Below are 22,189 nucleotides of genomic sequence, written 5' to 3'. Positions count from 1 at the left end.
CATTTATTAATGAGAATTCTGTAAGGAAGAGCTGTTCCTTCTCCTCTATTTATTTATTCATTTATTCCTTCGTTCAACTACTTATATTAGTATGGACTCATGAATATTTATTTTATTCTATTGTTACTTACTTTGTTACTCAAATAATTCCAGCTTTGGCCATTGGGAGCTCTTTGAGATAGGTTCCTGCGTCCTTTTGACTTACTCCCACTCCTCACTCTCTTTTTTCATGTTATTTTTATTAATAGAATTTTTATTTTTGGAATTATTTTAGATTTACAGAAAAAACTGCAGACAGTACACAGAGTTTCTATATATTCTTCACCCAGCTTCCCCCAATACTATCATCTTACATAGCCATGATATATATGTCAAAACTAAGAAACCAACATTGGTGCATTACTACTAACTAAACACACTTATTTAAATTTTGCCTGGTTTTCCACTAATGTTCTTTTTCCAATCCAGGATTTAATGAACGATACTCATTTCATTTAGGCCTCCATCCTTTTTGGAGCACTTTCTTACCACAAATGTTCTAGACTTGTATTTTCTCTGCCCAGTCCTGGAACAAACCATTTCTCTCAGAAGGCCCACCCAGGGAGTTTTGAAACATCCCAATGGCCAGGAAGCACCCTAGATTAATTAAGTCAGAATCTCTGGCTGTGAAACCCAGGCACTTAAGAGCTCTCCAGGTGATTGCAATGTGCATTTGAGTACCACTAATCCAGACCTTACCACCCCCCCACCCCCCCCACCCCGTTGCCAAAGAGTAGTTGAAACTATAATAGTGAAGTCCCAAACGCCAAAGACTTAAATGTATTTCCCAGCAGGTCTTTAGGTTTCCTAAAGACAAGAGACTCCCAATTTGTCCATCTATAATCAGCGCCTTGCCCAGAACCCAGCACATAGTGGGTACCAGAAGTGCCAAGTGATGAAAGCTAAGTAAGTGAAGCAAGGCTTGGCTCCCTTCATGAAATTAGCCTCAGCCTGACTTCCTTTTTCCTAATCCCCTATGTTGCTTTGGATATTTTTGCTGCTAAGTAAAGGCTGCCCACTGCAAAGCCCCTGGGCAAAGTTTCCAGGCAGAAATCCTTGTTTCTCCTCCCTACAATTGATGCCATGCTGGCTTCCTCCCACTGGGTCTGCTGTCAGCTCCCCTCATTTGGGTTCCTTTCTGCCACTTTCACCTCCAACGGTCTTTATGGCAAATGCTCAGAAAAGGTAGTACCATTCCTTTATTCCCTGTATTTTGTCCTCCCTTTTCCTGGTGTGCTTCAGTGTCTCAGCTGCTTCTGCAGAGAAGTGCAAAGGGCACAGGCTCTGGAATCAACCAAACCAGAGTCAAATTCCAATTCTCCCACTTACGAGATGCATAAACTTGGGCAAATCACTGAACCTCTTTGAATCTCTGTTTCCTAGGATGTAACATGGGGATAACACCACCTACCTGATAAGATTGATGTGAGAAGTCAAGAGAACATTTTTGCTAATCTGGAGCACAGTGTGTGCTCAGAAACGGCCAGTGTGATTGTTGTGGCCATTATTATTGTTGTTGCTGTTGGTGGTAGTAGTAGTAACAGCAGCAGTAGCAGCAGTAGTAGTATGGGAGTAGTAGTAGTGGTGGTGGTAGTAGTGGGAGGGGGAGGAGGAGGGGGAGGAGGGGGAGAGGGAGGAGGAGGAGAAGGAAGGGGAGGAGGAGAAGGAAGGGGAGGAGGAGAAGGAAGGGGAGGAGGGGGAGGAGGAGGGGGACAAGGAGGAGGACGAGGAGGAGGAGGATGAGGATGAGGAGGAGGACAATGAGGATGAGGAGGAGGAGGATGAGGACGAGGACAAGGAGGAGGAGGAGGAGGAGGAGATGGAGGAGGAGGAGGAGGAGGAGGAAGACTAGGAAGAGGAGGACGAGGACGAGGAGGACGAGGACAAGGACGAGGAGGAGGAGGACGAGGACGAGGAGGAGGAGGACGAGGAGGAGGAGGAGGAGGACGAGGAGGATGAGGAGGAGGACGAGGAGGATGAGGAGGAGGACAAGGAAGAGGAGGACGAGGAGGACGAGGACGAGGAGGAGGAGGACGAGGACGAGGAGGAGGAGGAGGAGGACGAGGAGGAGGAGGACGAGGACGAGGAGGAGGACGAGGACGAGGAGGAGGAGGAGGAGGAGGAGGAGGATGGTGAATAGACTGTTTGTGCTAAACCCCTGACTTGTGCTTGTGCAGATAAACCACAGAGTGACCTCTGGAAAGACCAGCAATTACCTTTACCTCATTATAATAATAAAATCTCCACCCAAGGAGGAGCACACGGTCCATTTACCTAACATACACTGTATGTACAGGCATGTTGCCTTAAGGTGCATGTGTGACCTTATGCCCACCTCTATATACCATGACAAGGCCTCCCTATCTGAATATTCATCCTAACCCTAAATAAAAGGAACCCATTCACCCTTGGGAGTTACTGCTTTTGAAGCCATTCCCCCATGATCTCCTTATCTGCTGCAAATACAAGTTTTCTTTGTGCAACAAATGAAGCCGGTGCAGTTTCTGACTCCTCAAGAAGCGAACTCACATGGGTTCAGTTACATAACTATGTATGGTGATGGATGTTAACTAGATTTATTATGGCGATCATTCTGCAATATGTACAAGTACCAAATCATTATTTTGTATACCTGAAAGTAATATAATGTTATCTGTCAAGATACCTCAATAAAGGGAAAAGAACCTGGGGGGGAAAATGCTGAGCTTTCCCCTTCTCATTCGGCCTTCCCATCTTCTCCCTCTGGCTTAGTGCAGGGAGTGTTTTTCTGGCAGCTTGTTCCACCAACTGATCAATCAGCTAACCGACCAATTAACCAACATGTTTAGCCTATGCTAGGAGCTGCGAGGACACCAGAAAAGATGCCCAGGCCCTTCCCTCAGGTCAGTGCAATTAACAGAAGTAGCCCACCCAAGTAGAGTATGTGGGGTCAAGGGTCAAAGGAGAGAGCAGTCCAGCAAGAGTCTGAAAGAAGAGCGACCCATCCAGAAAGATGATAGGAGGTTGGGCCGGAGATGGTGTTTCTGGTGGGAAGCATCATAAAAGCCAGGAGGAGGAAATGAGGGTGTTACATGTCAGTGTGAAGACAGCAGCTGCCTGTAGTTTGTATTTGTTGTCAAGGAATAGTGAGAAATAGACTTGAGGCCTGAATATGCTGGGTCACGAAATAAACAGCAGATTCGAACACCATGTGTTGAGCAACTGGGACACCATAAATCTGATGTTAAAGCCGATTCTAAACATTTGCAAATCACTTTAGCAGTAAGTTGTTGCCGAATTGAAACTAAAACAATTAGTTCTCAGTTAAAAAAAAAAAAAGACAAGACAGGAAGTACTCAAGGCTCCTACCAACACTGCAAAGTGCCCAGTACCTTGGAGCATTAAAATTAGAAATTTCTGTTAAAGGTGTTTTGACATGAAGAAACATCAAAGACTAAAGAGCTTCAATTTTGGAACAATAAAGCATGTAGGTACAAGCAGCCAGGGGTGGAGCAGAGAAAATTATGTAAACTGACTGGTAGGGAAAATGCCCCAAACCAAATTTTTTAAAGTGCTATGGAATATCCAACTGCTACTCTTTCTGCAGTGATCAGGAAAGAAGTCCAATTTTTGTAAGTCTTATACCCGATATCAAGGTTGCAAAGTAAGCCTTTTTATTCATGTGTATTTTGTTAGAATCTTTATCTTACTTTAACCTGTCCTTACAGATAACATCTCCAAAGCACACAAAGACTGAGATGACCATGTTGTGCCTTTTAAAACCAGATGAGATAAATAATAAAATGCATGGAGATTTGCTAACCTTTAAACTATTTGTTCTGACATTTTATTTTTCTAGATTGTTCTGTGACCATTCGGAAAGAGATTTCCAACTAGAATGCTGGCTTTTGCTTTGTGATATGGGGATGAAGGTTTAGGAAGTGAGAAACCTTTTTATAGAAACAGACATAAGATGTTCTACACATATGTTACAACTCCAAATTCTGCTGAAGTTATTTTTCACCTTCTTAACCTATATTTGAATCCCAAGCTATTGGCTATATTCTAATTCGTACTTACCAACGAGCAAACATGGAATCAAGGTGTAGAAAAACCACATGATAAGACTTGCCAAAATTTCTTCTAGAACCGTAGAGGGGGTCTGTATTTGGCCAACTCAGCTTGACCCGGAACACCGTTTCTTTCCAGAATGAAGCATTCTGTCCATCTCAGCCATCCTTGCTTCAGAATGTAGATGTTGGAGCTGAGGTCTGAATTGCTGTGAAGCCTGAATTGTTCTAGGAGGAGCCAGCCCAGACAGCTCAGAAGGGGCGGGCTGTGCAGCACCCTCCTTTCTGTCCAAACCCATATATTGCATCAGAGGGAGTGGTCTAGGAGAGCTCCAGAGAAAAGATAATAACTCTGAGGAGCTTCCATAGAGGCCCCACTGGTGGTGAGCCAGCAAGATTATTTTACCCTCTCATCAAATAGCTATCCTCTTCCAAGTCTCCATCTTGTGAGTTCATTCAAGCTGAGTACTTATTAGCTCCTTGTGCTACATACTTCAGAAAAAGTAGTTAAAATTTTTTCTTTCTAATATAAAATTTTTAAAAGGTCAGAAGGTAAAGAATATAGCTTTATATTTGCTTCTACTGGCAAAAAGAAAACCTGGAAGGAGATACAGAAACTAACAAGATTGGTTACCTTGGGGCAGAGAGAGAGGGAATCGGGAAGATGTAGGAGAAAAATGGGACTGACTCCTTGCAATATATTTTGTGTGTTTGGGGGCTTTCCTTGGAAATTTTTTATTGTGGTAAAATACATGTAACATAAAATTTACCTTCTTGATCATTTTTAAATGTACAGTTCAGTGATATTAATTCAAATTGTGCAACCATCACCACCATTTGTCCCCATAAATCTTTTCATCTTGTAAAACTGAAACTCTGTATCTTCCTTCCCCTTAGCCTCTGGCCACCACCACTATACTTTCTGCCTTTATGATTTTGACTACACTAAGTATCTCATATAAATAGAATCATGCAATGACTTGTCTTTCTGTAACTGACTTACTTCACTTAGCATAATGTCATCTAGGTTCACCCATATTGTAGCATATTGCAGAATTTCCTTCTTTTTTAAGGCTAAATCATATTCCATTGTATGTATATACCACAGTTTGCTTATGCATTCATTCACCCATCAGTGGACATTTGAGTTGCTTCCACCTTTTAGCTATTGTGAATACGCTGTTATGAATATGGGTATAGAAACGTCTCTTTGAGACCCTGCTTTCAATTCTTCTGGGTGCTGTATCTTTTTATACTGTGTGATGTATACATTAGTGGGAGAACATGGGTTTTAGAGTGCCGCAGATTTTGTTTCCAGTTTCAGAACTTATTTGCAATATAACCTTAAGAAAGTTAATCACTTATTCTTTCAACAAACATTCACTCAGGGCCTACTGTATACTAGATCTGGGAATTCAATAGTTCCTGCCCTAAACCAAAAGCTTACAAACTAGTGAGGAAGATAGGTATGGAACAAATAATAAATCAATATTGAAGATGAAGTGACAGAAATATAGGAGCATTAAGGTAAAATATCTAACCTAGCCTGGGGGATTAGAGAAGTCATCCTGAAGGAAGTGACTTTTAAGCCGAGTAATAAATGCTGAAAAAAATTAGTGAGGCATGGTGTACTTAGGAAACTACAAGAAGTTTCATTCAAATGGAGAGCAGCAAGGCTGGGTAATGGGGCTCAAAGACAGACAGAACCAGGATTCCAGACAGCTTTGAATGCCTTGTTGAAAGGTTAGATTTCATTCTGAGAGCAATGAAGGTCAAAGGAGGGATTAAAAGCTCAAATCTGACCATGTTATTCCCTGCATTTGAGCTTTAAAAAGTTTATGACTGGAGTGGAGAAAACAAACAATAGAAGGGGCCAAACTGGAGGCAAGAGGACAAGGAGTAAACTATGTTGGTCAATGAGATGAGAGATGTTGTTGGCTTCCATTAGGTTTTCCTAGGTCTGTAGACAGAAGTGACTAAATTCAAAAGATGAAGGAGGTAGAACTGACAGCTCTTAGATTTAGAATGGATTAGGAGGGTGGAGAGGGAGAACATGACTTTCAAGTTCTAGGTTTGAGTAACTGGGTGGATGACAGCACCTCAATTGAAATAATGGAAAGGAGGAGGGAGAGGTGGTTTAAAGCCAGGCAGGGTTGAGGGTGGTACAGTAAAAGGTTGCATGTGTTAAGCTTGATACACTGCAACTTGAGATGCTTATGGGGCAGCTGAAGTCTAAGTATGTTAACGATCTTTGTCTCAAGTCTATGGGGGTGTCAAGGGTATGGCGCCATTTCCCCTACCTTCAGCATTCCAGTGGTAGCTGAGACCAGGAAGTGGGTGAGAACATTCAAGGAGAGTATGTAGATTAAGGAGACATGTGGATGTGCTCCTGGAGAAGACTCACATATAAGAACCAGCACAAGAAAAAAGAAACAGGGAGAAAAAATAGGTCACAGAAATAGCCCTGGAACAAACTATGGTCCTGGAAATGATGAAGGATGGAGAAATCAAGGGGGAGTGCAGAAGTGTCACTGAATTGATCGTTGAAAAATGTCCCCTGGATTTAGCACCAGGAAGGCCATTGTAATCTCACTAAGAGGAGTTTCAGTGGAGAGCCTGGATCAGAAGATAGTTGTAGGTTGAGAAGTGGATGGGAAAAGTAGTACTCCTTTGATGTGAAGGGGAAGAAAGCAACTCCATAAGCCTCATGTTTTCATTAACACAATAGACAATATTTTACATAGTAGTTGTGGGATTAAAGAATACAGACAAAACAAATTAGCCCAGTGCCAGGAAATCAGTAGTCTTCACAAAGCTGTATTAACCATTTGTAGTATTAATAATGTTAACAATAAACACAGGGGTGGCTGGCTGGCTTAGTCAGTGGCAGATGTGACTCTTGATCTCAGGGTTGTTGGTTCGAGCCCCACATTGGGTGATTACTTAAAAATAAAATCTTTAAAAAAATACAGTAAATAGTTTACTCTAATTAAACTAGCCCTTTGGTTAGCTCTGCTAGCTAGCCCTTTCCAGCTCCCCATCTTATGGTTTGGCCCCTGGATCAGCAAAGAAAGGCTTCCAGTTCAAGATCTCTTATTAGAGGGTAGTAGTTAAAAGAATGGGCTCTAGAGACACAATCAATTGGCATCTGGGATCTGCCACTTACTAGCTGTTTTTTAGGCAAGTCATCTAAACAGTCTGTTTTAGCGTCCTCAATTATAATAGTACCTAATTCCTAGCACTGTTGTGAGGACTAAGTGAGATGGTACACTTAGAATGGAGTATAGCAAAGTAAGTCTACAGTAAATATTAGCTATATATATATGTATTTTACTACATCATGGTCAAGAACACTTGGTGGATACTCTCCTCGATCCCAGCAATGTGAGTCAGTGGCCACATCTGTGTCCTGACCTCTGGTCACCAGCTGATTGTACAGTCTCTCACTGCTCTCCTGGCATCTGAAACTGGTTCCCTTTGCCTTTGGGTCTGCTTCATATATGCTGGCCTCACCACCTGTCCCCAGTTTTATCTTTGTTCTCCCAGTCCTGGTTTCCTAATTCCTCTATCCTAAATCCCCTTCTGCCCACAATCTCCATGTGTTAAAAGCTAACAATAAAAGTCAACGTGTACTGGGTATCTACTATGTGCTGGGAATTGTCTTAAAGACTTTCCACAACCATAAACATTTCCATGTTTTATACAACAGACTTGCGAGGTAAGATTTGATTTCCAACTTTTCAGATTAGGACAGAGGGCTCAGAGAAATTTATTTACTGTATATCAGAGAGCCTGTCAGGGATGGAGACAGGAATTCCAACCAAGGTTTGCATAACTCCACGTCCTCGTCATTCACCTTACTGTCCTGTAATGTGTTTGAGGAGCACAGTGTGGTGAGTGATCCCAGAGATTAGCAATGGTTCTAGGGAATAGACAAATCTCAATAGGGAATCCTAAGGATCTACCAATTTAGATTTGGGTCAGAGAGATGCATTCAGTTTAGCATTCCAGCTGGGAGAATGGCATGAGCCAGGCCCAGGGATTGAAAAGTTGCAGGGAATACAGAAGAATGGAAAGGAAAAGGTAAGTAAACAGAAAATGAGACAGAAAAACACTTATTTACTTATGCTGTGGGGGAAGGAGAGTTATTCATCAGACTTTGGGTCTTAGGATAGTTAAGCACTATGAGTCCCTGTTAAGATGCCTGTCTGCCATGCTGACAAGGCAGTATTGCCTACAAATCCTTCACAAGCCACTGCAAGGAGAGTCTCTGTCTTGGGCTCAGCACACTCAAGGGACACTGAGGGCTAATGCTACCTGCCTGCCGCAGCTTTTGAATGACAGTCTCTTGTCAGGACTGGTTCAGGACTCAAGGAACTCAGACCATCCACCTCTGCTTGGGCCTGCCATTAGCGAGGACTTCTGGAGGGCTGTGCTTCACCTAGTTCTTATCCTAGCCTAGACTAGATATCCCCACTCTGATCTTGCCTTTCCTCTTCAGACTTTGAGGTACTTCTATTCCTTCTCATTAGCTGGTTGTGGTCTCTTGTCTATGCAACATGCCCAAGCCAAACTATCCTTTAACCTGTTTCCTGCACTTCTCAGGTTAATGTCTACTGCTTTCCAGAGTTGAAGGATCATCTAGGTCTGAAAACGAACTTCTGGAAAAACAAAACTATTTCCTACCATAAGCAAGTACAGTCTAGAAATAGGAATTTTTTTGTTACACTATTTGCCACTCAACTATTTGATATTTAATTATGGAAGAAAAGGAAAGGAGATAAGTTTTTATGGAAAGGTAGAGAGGCAGTGGGTAGGGATTAGGAGGTTGATGGTCAAAGAAGAGATCCCTAAAAAGCCCTCTGAGTCCTGTAGGGCAGGGACTAGAATGAAGCAAGGGGCAGCAGGGTGCAAAATTTGAAGCACTCACTGTTAAGGTTGTGCAAGATAGGTCCTGGTGCCCTGGCATAGACTGCATGATCAATTACTTCATTCCAAAAACCATTCCTTGACCTTCTTGGCACAGAGTAGTTCCCTTCCCTTTTCCGGGATTTCTAAGTATCTAAGTCCTGTATTTTTAGTACATCTAACGTTTAGTTCTAATCCAGTCTCAATTTTTTTAAGTTTATTTATTTTTGAGAGAAAGAGCGGGAGAAAGGCAGAGTGTGAGAGAAAGAGAAAATCCCAAGCAGGCTCTGCACTGTCAGTGTGGAGCCTGCTGTGGGATTCGAACTCAAGAATAGTGAGATCGTGGGGCACGTGGGCGGCTCAGTCGGTTAGGCATCTGACTTCGGTCAGGTCATGATCTCACGATGTGTGAGTTCGAGCCCGTCAGGCTCTGTGCGGACAGCTCCAAGCCTGGAGCCTACTTCGGATTCTGTGTCTCCCTGTCTCTCTCAAAATTACACATTAAAAATTTTACAAAAAAAAAAAAAGTGAGCATCGTAATACAATTTTCAAATGATTATGGTTACTGTATTTTCACTCAACCACTGGTATAACCCCAGTGAGTTGTCAATGATTCTGTTAAGTGGAGCACACTATGCTCGAAGCTCAATTTTTTTAAAAAATGTTTATTTTTAAGAGAAAGCGCAAGCATGAGTGGAGGAGGGGCAGAGAGAAAGGGGGACAAAGGATCCGAAGCGGGCTCTGCGCAGAGCCTGATGCAAGGCTCAAACTCATGAACGGTGAAATCGTGACTAGAGCTGAAGTCGGACATTCAACCAATTTAGCCATCCAGGTGCCCTAAAGGTCAATTTTTTTTTTTATTAGAGGCTTCCTTTAATCACCCTATGTAAATTAACACCTCACTCTTACTCTCAACCCCCACAACCTGATGATCTATTCTTTCTTTAGAGCACTTCTCCATCAGGCATCACTAGAAAGGTAAGTTTTAATGACAACTATAACATTGCTAGCTCAGAACTCTTGATACTTAAGCATTCAAATATTTGTGGTGAGTTGGTTAGATGGATGGATAAATATCTCCAAAAGCTAAACACTGACACACAATCATACACAGATGTAACGGTTCAAAAATTATTTGTTTCATCTTGGCACCAAGTGATTAGCATATGCCCCAAGGAAATCAGTATTTGTTTTCTGTAACATCCTCGTTATCTATAATCTAGAAAACATATCAAAACAAGTAAAACTTGGCATTACACTCTCCTAGAAACAACAGGCTTGAATATTCAGGGATTACAAATTTCTTCCAAAGAATTCAAGAAAATCAATTAATAATCATTCCTTCAAAATAGAGAACACGTCAGTCTTATTCTGGAACCCACCCGTCCCCATAATTTCCCAAAGGCTATCTGCAACTTTTCCAGATACAAATTTTTGTAGAGCCAGCCCAGAAATTTATTTAAACCAACTAGGTATCTTTACCTTAGATGTCCATTTTGTCTATTTATGTTTTCCTACTTCAGTCATTATGATTCCAAAAGGTACCAGAAAACATGAAATAAAGGAAATTGGCTACTCTTTTTATCTTCTGTGGTTGTAACTACAAATAAAATTAGCAACATTACAAAATGCTGAGTCCAGCTTTACCTAGTTTTAAAAACAGCTTAAAAAGTAATTTGAGAGAAACATTTAAAAACAAGTCAGACCAGTAGGTAAATTAAATGTGCTATGCCACTGTAGGCAACAGGCCAATTCTGAAATATTTGATAATGAAAGTGTTCTGGCCAACAAACATATTTTTAAAAGGGCACTTTGGCTTAAAACATTTACCTCTATGAACACGGCCAATTATAATTGAAACTCCTTCTGTCCTTCAAAATCTCACAATTTCATTTTAGGTTCTACTCCTTAAACAAAAAAGTCTTGGCAAACGGTGTACACTTTCAGATCAAAAGAACATCTTGTTAGTAAACTAGAAAAATGTATTTCGGTTCCTTGGTCACTTGGTTTAGGTCCTGTAACAACAAGAAATTAGGGTGTGGAATATGCATAGCATACTGGTCTGCACGTGTTTAGAAGATGAGAGAGTTGAATCAGATAAACTTGCTGAACCAATAGAACCAGCTTATGAGAACACAGAAGCTTCCTACTTGCCCAGAGTAGAATCAAATAATGGTTTTCCCTAGCAGTAATGTTGTTATTTTTTTAAAAAGTCCACTGGATGCTCTTCAGAACATAAAATGAAGATGTCATTTCTCTTGTATCAAATGTCCTTTAAGGAAGAAATGACTACAGTTTTAAAACCATGATATTAAAGATGAGTAAGTTAAAGCATGTTGTAATACTACATTTCTAATTTGTTGATTTGGACATTGCATCTGAGGTGTTTCTGGAAAATGTTAGTTTCCAGATTCTAAACCAAAAAAATCCATGTTACAGGAAAGATAGGGTCTAACAAAAACTACATTTGGAAACATGAACGGGGGGGGGGGGTAAAGGTTGGGAAGTAGATTATTAGAGTTTTTTGGGGGGGGTTTGTTTTTTTACCATGTACATCAGTAAACATAAGGGGACCATTCACATTAGGTTCTATCCAATAGTCACCTTGTGGGAATTCAACTCTAGGATTGCCAGCTTATTATTCAAGGTAAACCAGAATTCTGAATTTTATGTGAAATTCCCCAATTTTTAAATGCTAACAATGACTTTTTAAAGCACTGTGTGGGCTGTATTCCTATTTGGCTGTACCCTGAACAGGGCACCTGCCCAAGATGTGGGAAAGGGGTAGTGATGAAATTTGGGACTTTTCAACAAGGAAAAAGGCTGGGCTTGCATTGAGGGGCAGGGGAAAGAGGTTTCCTAATTCTCACAAAAGTACTTAAGCTGACAGTAGTGCCCCTACTTCTTTGCAATCTCTGGATTAGATGACAGAATGAGAGCATTAAAGCTGGAGATAATAGGGGCGCCTGGGTGGCGCAGTCGGTTAAGCATCCGACTTCAGCCAGGTCACGATCTCGCGGTCCGTGAGTTCGAGCCCCGCGTCGGGCTCTGGGCTGATGGCTCAGAGCCTGGAGCCTGTTTCCGATTCTGTGTCTCCCTCTCTCTCTGCCCCTCCCCCGTTCATGCTCTGTCTCTCTCTGTCCCAAAAATAAATAAAAACGTTGAAAAAAAAATTTTTAAAGCTGGAGATAATTTATGTGCCACAGATCTATAAGGATGGTCTTTTCCTAACAACCCAAGTTACTCATCCACTAGGCCTTTTTCTTCTTCCAGCAATAGCAATGGATTAGTCTTCCTGTTTTCAGTGATATACCTGTGACACTGTCTTGAATTACGCTACGCACCTGTGTTACTGTTCATAGCAAAAGATACATTATATGTGTTCATATATATCCAGCTGAATCCTAACAACTTATGACCAATTAACAGCTACTGCAAAAAGCTATTCATTATTGAACTTATATAAAGTTCTGAAATAAGTTCTTCCAAGATTTTGGAGAAGTTATTTATAGAAGTGGGTTGGGCAGGGTTATGTGTGTGTGTTATCTGTGTTTAAATTGATGGCCAAGTGTCTCCTATGTGGAAGAAAATTTCTGTAATACTGCTCTTCCCAGAACTCTCCTTAGTCTAAAGCAAGCACACAGAGGGCAGTGTGGTATGATACAGGATGTACCAGGCTGGGAATAAGGAAACCTGGTTTCCAATAAAGTCCTGCTACTAGCTAGCTATGTACATGTTTTCTAAGGTTTTTTTCCTTCTTCTTAAAATTGCTCCAAATAAAATTCATGCTTATAAAAATAGCCATTGATGTAAAGACCGGTTTAAGACTTTTAAAAAACTGATAAAACATTTAAGTACAAAATTCCACAGTTCCCAGTGAGGTTTTCATCCCATAATAACAAGAGCACACAATAGATATTATTGGCTCATCATCTCCCTGGCATTTGCAGGCCACCTGGTGCAAATCCACCTGGTCTTGAGAAACTATAGGACTTGAAAGAAGAAAAATGTGGCAACAGAAAAAGATGAATGATGATACCTTTTATATCTGTGTGGAATAGGTTTTCTCTTGTCTGCTTTGACAAATGGGAAGAGTTATACAGCCTGCTCTGCCTGCCTCACCTACTGGATGCTGTTCAAGCTCTGTTTTGTTGAACAATCAGATGCCCAACTCTGATGAGCTGAAGATGAGTAAACGCAGTGCTTGTTAACATGGTCATAGGGGCTATCTGGGAACTCTCTAGTTATTATAAATCTAACTGTGGCACAGAAATGTGCAATCTACTTCCACTGTTACTCCATTCCTAGCTGCTTTCTCAAAATCCTTAACATAAGCTCAGCAGAGTTTGCTATAAATAGTTCGTGACTGTGATACAAAGTATTAATTGATTTAAAAAAAAAAAAAAGACTGGGGGAAAATGGAGAAAAAGAAAGCATTGTCAAATGTTTAAAATTAAATAAAAAGTTGTTTACTACCTAGTCATATTTATAACCACTTTAAAACTATTCTCAACTTCAAGTGATTTTATAGCAAAAAAGGTATGTATACATGACTTTTATTTCCATTACACTTGTCCACTAATAATCTTAATAAAAAAGGGAGACTGACAAAGATAATGAAATATGAACTGAAAAGCTTTTTTTTTTTTTTAATTTTTTTTTTCAACGTTTATTTATTTTTGGGACAGAGAGAGACAGAGCATGAATGGGGGAGGGGCAGAGAGAGAGGGAGACACAGAATCGGAAACAGGCTCCAGGCTCTGAGCCATCAGCCCAGAGCCTGACGCGGGGCTCGAACTCACAGACCGCGAGATCGTGACCTGGCTGAAGTCGGACGCTTAACCGACTGCGCCACCCAGGCGCCCTGAACTGAAAAGCTTTTAAAAGCAGATGTGATGAAAATGAAATATTGTACATCGATGTCTTAATTATATTTGCAGACTCCTGTTTCTTAGTGGGAAAAGCCAGGGCTGCCACCCAGTGGCAATGTAAGTCTTTAAATGATTTTAAGAATTAAAGAATAAAAAATATTTAAAATAATTTTAAAAACACAAAACCAGAAACCTCATGAATTGGACAACTTCAATTTTAACATCAGTAATTTTGTTGTATGAAATGCTTATCTAGAACATACTGAAGAACAGAAACATTTATTTGCTTAGGCAGCACTGGGGAGTTTTTGAAAATATCGTATGATTTCCTAGTAAGTTATATGGCTTTAGTAAGCATTTTAATTAAAATATTGAAGGTTACTTTGCTTAAATTTAAATTCCAGAATTAATAATGCGGGGTTGGGGAGCTAAGACCACAAAATACAGCTGTTTTCTTTCTTCTGTGACCTGCAGAAGTATATTCAATACTCCAGAGTAGTCTCCCAAAACTTCTGCTTGTTAGTAAACAAAAACCTAATAGAAACCCCTGCAAAAGTAAGAATTAAAAAAAATAACTTTCTCTAACCATTTGGCACATTCCATTTTTTCCTCAGGTATAATCAATTTTAGTATCTCAGTCGACAAAACTCAAAGCTAAAAGGAGGAAATGAAAATAGTAGAAATACCATGCCTGGTAATTACTGATGTTGAGGTGGGAAGAAACCAAGTAACTCACTGCCTCCTATTTTCCCAACATTTGGCCACAGCTTTTTTTCACACTGACACAGATATCAACATACCCCAAAACAAGATGCCTTGGTAAAATAACAACAGAGAAAGAATAATATAACACTAAAGCATCCACTTAGAGTTTGAAAAGCTAAATATCTCAGACACTGTTTTATTCTCCTGAATAACCAGTTAAGAAAGAAGCACCCCCTCAAAAAATCTTAGAAATTCAGAGATTTTTGTTTCCAATAGCTGTAAATTAAAAGTATACAAGACACAGTTTCTAACCTATATCCCATTTGTTTTGCTTTACAATGAAGACAATAATTGTTTTAAAATGGGAGACACAACATACTTGATATTTACAATGGCTTACAACAAATACCTGAAAATAATTTCTAATTTTCCATTTATTATTGCTATTTAGTCACAGAAAAGATCAACATTTCCATGAAATTTATTTTAGCATATGCCATATAATGATATAATAATTTTATATGAAGAGAAACCACTGCGGAAATGACTAACATGGTCCCTTACAGGGAAATAAAGGAAAAAAAAAAACCCAATAAATTCTTCCATATAAAGACTTCTGATCTGCATCATTTTCTCAAAATATAAAACCTTAATATTAGAAGCAAAAAGAAAAACAGCAAAGAAAACAATAAAAAAGAAGACCAAGGATAAGGAATTGCTTTGTGCAGATGCTTTGCATATGTAGTATATATGTATGGGCTGAGTTATAATAAAAATACTTATGTATTATAGTCATTCTCATGTAGTTAGAAAGCAATTTCCAATCAAGCATGACTGGACTGACATTTTCTCAGTCTTCAATTACGTGACGAATTATAGCTGTGTAGCAGTCACTTCTGGTCAGTATTATCATGACAAATGCTTGATAAGATACAGTTTTTCTCCTTGTTCACTTGTAAAAATTGGTGCCTTTTTGTAATGTTCTACAAGTTCTTCCATGGTGCTGAATTTACGCTGCCCAATACAGTAGACAGTCTCTTTTAGTTGAACTTTAAAATGCTTGTTTTTCCCTTGTGCTTTTAGTGATACAGAGAAATCATTTGGCTAAAAGAAAAAAACAGGTAGGGTAAACATTATGAAAGACATCTATTACCATTTTTATATTAAACTAATAATAGCTAAAATCTGAGCACTTACTAAGGCTCTAATTAAATTATTTACATAGATTATCTCCTTTACAACTTCTAACAAACCTATTTTAGAGATGACAAAATTGAGGCCAAGAGAAACTAAAAATCATCTATCTAGTTAATAAGAGAGCAGGATTCAAACTCAAGCAGACTCCAAAGTCTCTTAAATAATATGCTCTAACACCCACCAGCAAATCCTTTAGTTTAACATCTGGGACACAAGAGCTAGCTTTTCTCCTATCAGACTATTGGAGCAACACATGAGAAAACGTGGGCTAATAGTAGCTATCCTACAGACTGAGATAATGCTCTGAATTCTCAGACAGTAAGACACTAATGAGAAATCATAAACTCAAATGCCTACAAGGGGAAAAAGACATGTAAACAAGTCAGAGTGGACAGACAAGGAGGAACAACAGTCCATGGCCAATCCAAAGGCCAATCCACTTAGCTGTGATTGCTGCTTTATAGGAATATAGGCAATGTTGGCAGGCCCTCCAATTTCAAAAGGAAGTCTGTCATCTGAATTTTTATAATAAATCTCAATATTTAAATACAAATTCAAGTATTTAAAAATATTGCTCAGGTCAAAGAAAATATGCCTGTTTGAGACCTTTACTTTAAAAATTCTACTGGTAAAATGGTGTATTTTGGCTAATATCCATGCTCAATTACCCACCACAAGAAAATACATAGTATTCTGCAATCAAGCTACTTTCTGAGTTTTTTTGTTTGTTTGGTTTTTTTAACCTAACACTTTCCTGAACAGTCTAAAAGCCTCCATTTATATAGTTACTGCCAAAGTTTCGAACAGTGGGCTTCCTGGAAATACCCTATTCGTATAGTTACTCTTACTACCTGCTCTAGGGTCACTCCCTTCCTAACCCCTATTACCCACTGCTTGTCCTAGAAAGCAGGACCAGGTCAGGCATCTAACAGAAAACAAATCCCACCACTCTTCCCTATCATCAATCCTGCTCTTCCTGAGGGGTTACATTTCCTGAACTTTGTATCAAGCAGTTCAATTAGCCTTGATTTCTCCCTCTTCTTTCCTCCCTCCCTCTTAAATATAGACACATCATATGAGTGTGCACACACTCACACCAGACAGGTTTTCTTCTGACTTTCATTCAGTCTTTTGCACAATCACACCTTCACCTCTGTACAAGATACACAGAAACAAAGCCAATACTAATGATTTGAAAAGTGGAAAAGTAGTGGTATCCTTTTAAAAGGAAAAATAAAGACCATTTTAAACGGAAATAAGTATCATCAAATTTCTAATACCCTAACCAAGTGCCCATATAGCTATTTTCTTTCAATTTTTGTGGTTTTATAGTTTTACTGTTTTACTAGTGCTAGAATAAAAATATCTTTTATTGCAAATGCATTTCAAATACATGGAGTATTAAAATAGGTTTTTCAGGTAAATAATAAGTGTATTCCAACTTCCAAACAACCAATTTATGAAGAAACTTAAATCTCAATTGTTTTAATTTATGGATTTTCTTTACTAGAAGGATGACAGTGCATCCAATATGCAATTTAAGACATGTTTTCCCAGTTTAGTCTACTGCATTGCTTTACTCTGAATGAAGAATCCAGGGTTCAACTTTCTCCATTTTTCAGTTTAATGCGACAGAAGGTATTTCAGAAATGCAAGACCAACAGACTTAAATAAGGCCGAATAATCCAGTGAGGTATCACTGCTGGGGTATATTTTATTCAAAATAAGGTTGGAAACAACACTGACTTTAGCTTTGGAACATGTTAAGTTTATGTCCCAACTTACTGCCTGGCTAATTTTAGGGAAGCAACTGAACCTCTCCAATTTTCTATTTATTTATTTTTTACTACTCAGAGCTCTATTTCCATTTACCTTTGAAAACCAACTTACCGAAGATTCACTATCACGAATGAGGAAATCACCTTCATGCCCTCTTTCATTTAATGCCATTTCTGCTTGATGCCTGGTGACCTTCCCATAATACCATGGATTGCCAGCAAATTTTCCAGTGAGTGAAGGCCTAATGTAATCACATTGCGGAGGTGATGGTTCCAAACCTGAGGTTAATGGATTATTCTGCATAATGGTAACATAGTTTTTTGGCACCAGACCAACCATTCCATTGATCTTCCTGCATTTCCACCATTCAGGGTCATTTTCAGGTTTTTCAATAACATCCATTACATCTCCTTTCTCAAAATTAAGTTCTTCATCATTGGACGAACTGAATGGGTAAAGAGCCTGTACCACATGCAACACTTGCCCAGTATTTAGGTTATTGACAACTGCTGCTAATTTCTCTGACAGGGAACCCACATGGTCACCCAAAGGACTGTCGCCTTCCTCAGTTACATAGTTTGAAGGGAACCATCCAACTTGTCCATTGTAGCTACCCCGCCACCACCCATCACTGCATTTCTCCATGACAATAACCTTTGTCCCTTTTATCAATGATAATTCATCTTCTCTCTCTGCCATGTAGTTAAATTTCACATAAGCAGGCATATTGAGGTCATAGAGGCGTTCCCCTGGGTCAACAAAGCTTTCATCAGCAGGAGATGCAGAATCTGGCACACTAGGTTTTCTTTTCACTTTTCCAATGCCTGTTGATATAAAAAAAGAGTAATAAGAGATTATAAGACAATGATAACCGAAAAACCCAATTCATTCATTAAAAAATATCCTCAACTCTGTAGTTCTTTTAAGCCTTTTAAGTTAGATAACAAATTTCTTTCTTCTTTTTTTCCCCTTTCTTTTTACATCTCCATGACTTGTTTATAACTGGAGGTTTGTACCTTTTGACTTCCTTCATAAATTCTCTTTTCATAACCAAACATGTAAATGCAGTTATTGTATGACAGTTTACCTTCTCATCTTTTCTCTCACCAAAGGTGCTGAAATAATTGTGTAACATAATGACAGTTTTCCTAAATTAACAAGAATTCTTCCAAATGTAAATATAGACTATTTCTCTCACATCTACAACATAAGTAATGAAGGCTCCACCAAACCCATATTATTGTTTTATTTTATTAACCTTGATTCTACAATTAGCTGTACTGAAATAGAACAACAAATTACAACTTGATATGCAATATAAAATTGTAGTTATGTCTGGGTACTCCTTCCATTTGCTTTCTTAGTTCCCAGATCCATGTTTCCCTATTTACCTCATTATGTTTATTTTAAAATAATATATTATTTACTTGTTTGTTTCCCTCACACTATTCACAAGTATGCTCCTCAAGGACAGGATTTTTTTTTTTTAATTTGTTCACAAATATCACACCAAGAATCTTAGAAAATGTTTAGTACATGGTAGATGCCTAATATGTATTTGTTGAAAGAAGTGGGAAAAGCACCAAAGAATATTATCTCCCTAAATATATGCTACATCAACTTTGGTCATGCATTTTCACTGCTGATCATTTCTTACACATAATTTTGTGTTGTGTTTTTACTGACAGAACTGAGGCATTTAAAAAGTTTCTCAAACCTTCTATCTTAGAACTCTTTATTACCCTCTTTTTCTTCATGCAAGTTTTCAACCTCCGATCCTTCTGGGTTCTTAAATACCATTGTTCCTGCTGCTTTTGGGACTCTTGACCATCCTTGCTTTCCTCCTTCTTATTCCCTTCTACTGTCTAAAATCAAACTCAGACCACTTCTATTCCAAAATAAAGTTACTTCAACTCTGCTACTCCTCTTGAACTACACCATTCTTTAAAGAGGTGTCTCCCTGGGGTGCCCGGATAGCGCAGTTAGATAAGCGCCACGACTTCAGTTCAGGTCATGATTTCGCCATTCGTGGATTCGAGCCCCATGTCGGGCTCTGTGCTGACAGCTCAGAGCCTAGAACCTGCTTCAGATTCTGTGTCTCCCTCTCTCTCTGCCCCTGCCCCTGCTCGCACTCTGTCTCTCTCTCAAAAAAGAAAGAAACATTTAAAAAAACTGTTAAAAAGGTGTTTTTTCCTTCAACTTAAAAAAAATTTTTTTAATGTTTATTTTTGAGACAGAGACAGAACACAAGCAGGGGAAGGGCAGAGAGAGGCAGGGAGACACAGAATCCAAAGCAGGCTCCAGACTTTGAGCTGTCAGCACAGGACTGACACAGGGCTCGATCCCAGGAACCATGAGATCATGACCTGAGCTGAAGTCGGATGCTTAACTGACTGAGCCACCCAGGTGCCCCTCCTTCAACTTCTTTACCACTCAAGCACTCATTCTCTAACTCCTTATGATCTGGTCCTTTAATCTTTACCATTCTACAAAATCCACTCATTAAACCATTCTTAGAAAAACTGTGTCATTTCTTTACTGCCAAATCAGTACCTTTTAGAGTCCTCATTCTTTTCAAACTCTTTATGTGGCAACCAAGATCACAGATTACTCTCTCTACTGTTGTCTCTTTTAACTTCCCTAAAAGCCTCCTGCATTCCCTAGTGACTAAATATTCTTGTGTGCATCTGTCTGGGCTCCTCTAAACCTTGTTGTAAAATTGCATCATACTTGTTTCTTGAAGACAGAAAACTAGAAAACTAGATCTTAGTACCTTTGTATCTCCAGTGCCCACACTAGAAATAGGAACAAAGTGAATGTTTGCTGAATGAAAAAGTGAATGATTCCTTATAGTTGAAAAGTGTTTCCCAAGATACAGTGCCTGGACTTCCGCTCTACTTCAAAGAAATCTTATACTTTCATCTTCCATAACTTCTATATAGAAAGCTCCAAGGTCTCTTTGCAGTTTTAAGCTCTTTCTGGAATTCAAGCACTACAATTCAGACATTGCTATACATCTACCAGATTGTACTCTTAGCACCTCAAGTACAACACTCTTTTCCAAATGAAACTAGCCTCTACCATAACCATAAATCAACTCCCTCCCTCCCAACTTCCTTACTTGTGGTATTCATGATATCATCCTGAAAAATCCTCACATCAGAGATTTCTGACAGAATAGCGAATTAATTCTAGGGCTCCATCCATCCAAAAAACTAATTAATGAGCTGGCAGATACTGTCAGAATAAACTTTTGCAGCACTCTGGAATCTAGTAAAAAAAAAAAAACTTAGAAAAACCTTACAAAAACTAGGGCAAGGCATAGTGAAAAAAGCTGCTGCTCTGAAGTAAGAGAATGCTGTGGCATTTCAAACTGCCTGCCCACAATGGCTTTGAGGACAGCAACTGGCACTTCTAATGCCAGAGGGAGCTTATTCTCAAAGAATTGTGATTGTGAGTTTCAACCTGTCTGGCAGCCACGTGAAGGACTGGCACAATGGCTTGCCTTGGTTTCACTGGACCTGGAACATTCCCATTCTTTTACTGAAATCATTTAATTGATGCAGCACGTTGGGGTAAGGGACAACGACCAGGATAAGGAACAGACAGACTGAAGGAAGGAAAAGACAGAACAGCACCTTCAGAGGCCACACACGACAAAGAATACAGAGTTTACAAAAACAGTTTAGGGAAGTCACTAAACAAGCAAACAACAATGCACAATTAGAAGCAACATCAAACCTTAGGAAGGGGGTAGAATCTGATACTAGAAAACTGTCAACCAAGAATTCTATAATTAGCAAAACTGCCCTTTAGAAATGAAGGAGAAATTAAGACACTCCTACATAAACAAAAATTGAAGGAGTTTGTTACACTAGACTTGTGCTACAAGAAATGTTAAATAAAGTCCTCCAGGCTAAAATGAAAAGACACTGAAAAGTAACCTGAAGCCATATGAGGAAATAAAGAACAACAGTAAAGGTAGCTCCATTCATAAATATAAAAGCCAGTAGTATTAGACTTTTGACTTGTACATCCTTTTTTCCTATATGATGTAAGATACAAATGTAGAAAACAGTTATTTCAAATCTAGGTAAATGGGCACCCAATGTATAAAAATGGAACTACAAAGGAATAGTTTTGCATACCAGCTAAATTTCCATTAATTCAAACTTGACTGCTAAAAAGTTAAGATGTTAATGGTAATCCTCACGGTAATCACTAAGGAAATACTAAAACATACATAGAAAAGAAATGAGAAGGGAAAATGGTACATCAGAAAAAAAAATCAATTACAAAACAAGACAGTAATACAGGAAATGAGGAGAGAAAAGGCTTAAGACCTGTAGAAAATAAAGAGCAAAACAGCAGAAGGCCTTCCTTATGGGTAATTACTTTAAACATAAATGAATTAAAATACTGGATTAAAGGGACAGACACTGGCAGAATGGATTTAAAAATAAGATCCAACTCTATGCTATCTATAAGCACTCACTTTAGATCCAGAGATACAGACAGGTTGGAAAACGAAAGGATGGAAAAAGATGGTCCATGACAATGGTAACCAAAAGAGAGCTGGGGTGGCACAGCTGTCTGTTAGTATCAGACAACACAGACTTCAAGACAAAAGTTGTTACAGAA

The 22,189-nt window shown here is 39.2% G+C and overlaps 2 protein-coding genes and 1 long non-coding RNA gene across 6 annotated transcripts in view; 1 reads left to right on the top strand and 2 right to left on the bottom strand.

The window, feature by feature from the left end:
* IL20RB (interleukin 20 receptor subunit beta) overlaps positions 1–4,823 on the bottom strand; it is a 34,354-nt gene extending 29,531 nt beyond the window's left edge. For all 3 annotated transcript variants that reach the window (XM_030328850.1, XM_030328852.1, XM_030328851.1), the window contains exon 1: positions 4,099–4,823. In XM_030328850.1, the coding sequence (XP_030184710.1) occupies positions 4,099–4,138 (40 nt within the window). In that variant the 5' untranslated portion in view covers positions 4,139–4,823. The remainder of the gene's footprint in view (positions 1–4,098) is intronic.
* On the top strand, positions 188–11,981 carry LOC115523147. Its single transcript, XR_003971655.1, has 3 exons — positions 188–394; positions 6,017–6,021; positions 11,957–11,981. It is a non-coding gene; the product is annotated as an uncharacterized LOC115523147 (long non-coding RNA).
* Positions 11,982–14,118: 2,137 nt separating this feature from the next.
* Positions 14,119–22,189, bottom strand: part of NCK1 (NCK adaptor protein 1) — an 87,208-nt gene continuing 79,137 nt past the window's right edge. For both annotated transcript variants that reach the window (XM_030328849.2, XM_030328847.1), the window contains exons 3-4: positions 17,660–18,372; positions 14,119–15,676 (exon numbers count right to left, since the gene is read on the bottom strand). In XM_030328849.2, the coding sequence (XP_030184709.1) occupies positions 15,482–15,676; positions 17,660–18,372 (908 nt within the window). In that variant the 3' untranslated portion in view covers positions 14,119–15,481. The remainder of the gene's footprint in view (positions 15,677–17,659; positions 18,373–22,189) is intronic.

This window comes from Lynx canadensis, chromosome C2, assembly GCF_007474595.2.
Source record: "Lynx canadensis isolate LIC74 chromosome C2, mLynCan4.pri.v2, whole genome shotgun sequence".
NCBI lineage: Eukaryota > Metazoa > Chordata > Mammalia > Carnivora > Felidae > Lynx > Lynx canadensis.
Note: the sequence above shows the minus strand (reverse complement) of the source record. Positions and strands in the feature narration are given on the sequence as shown.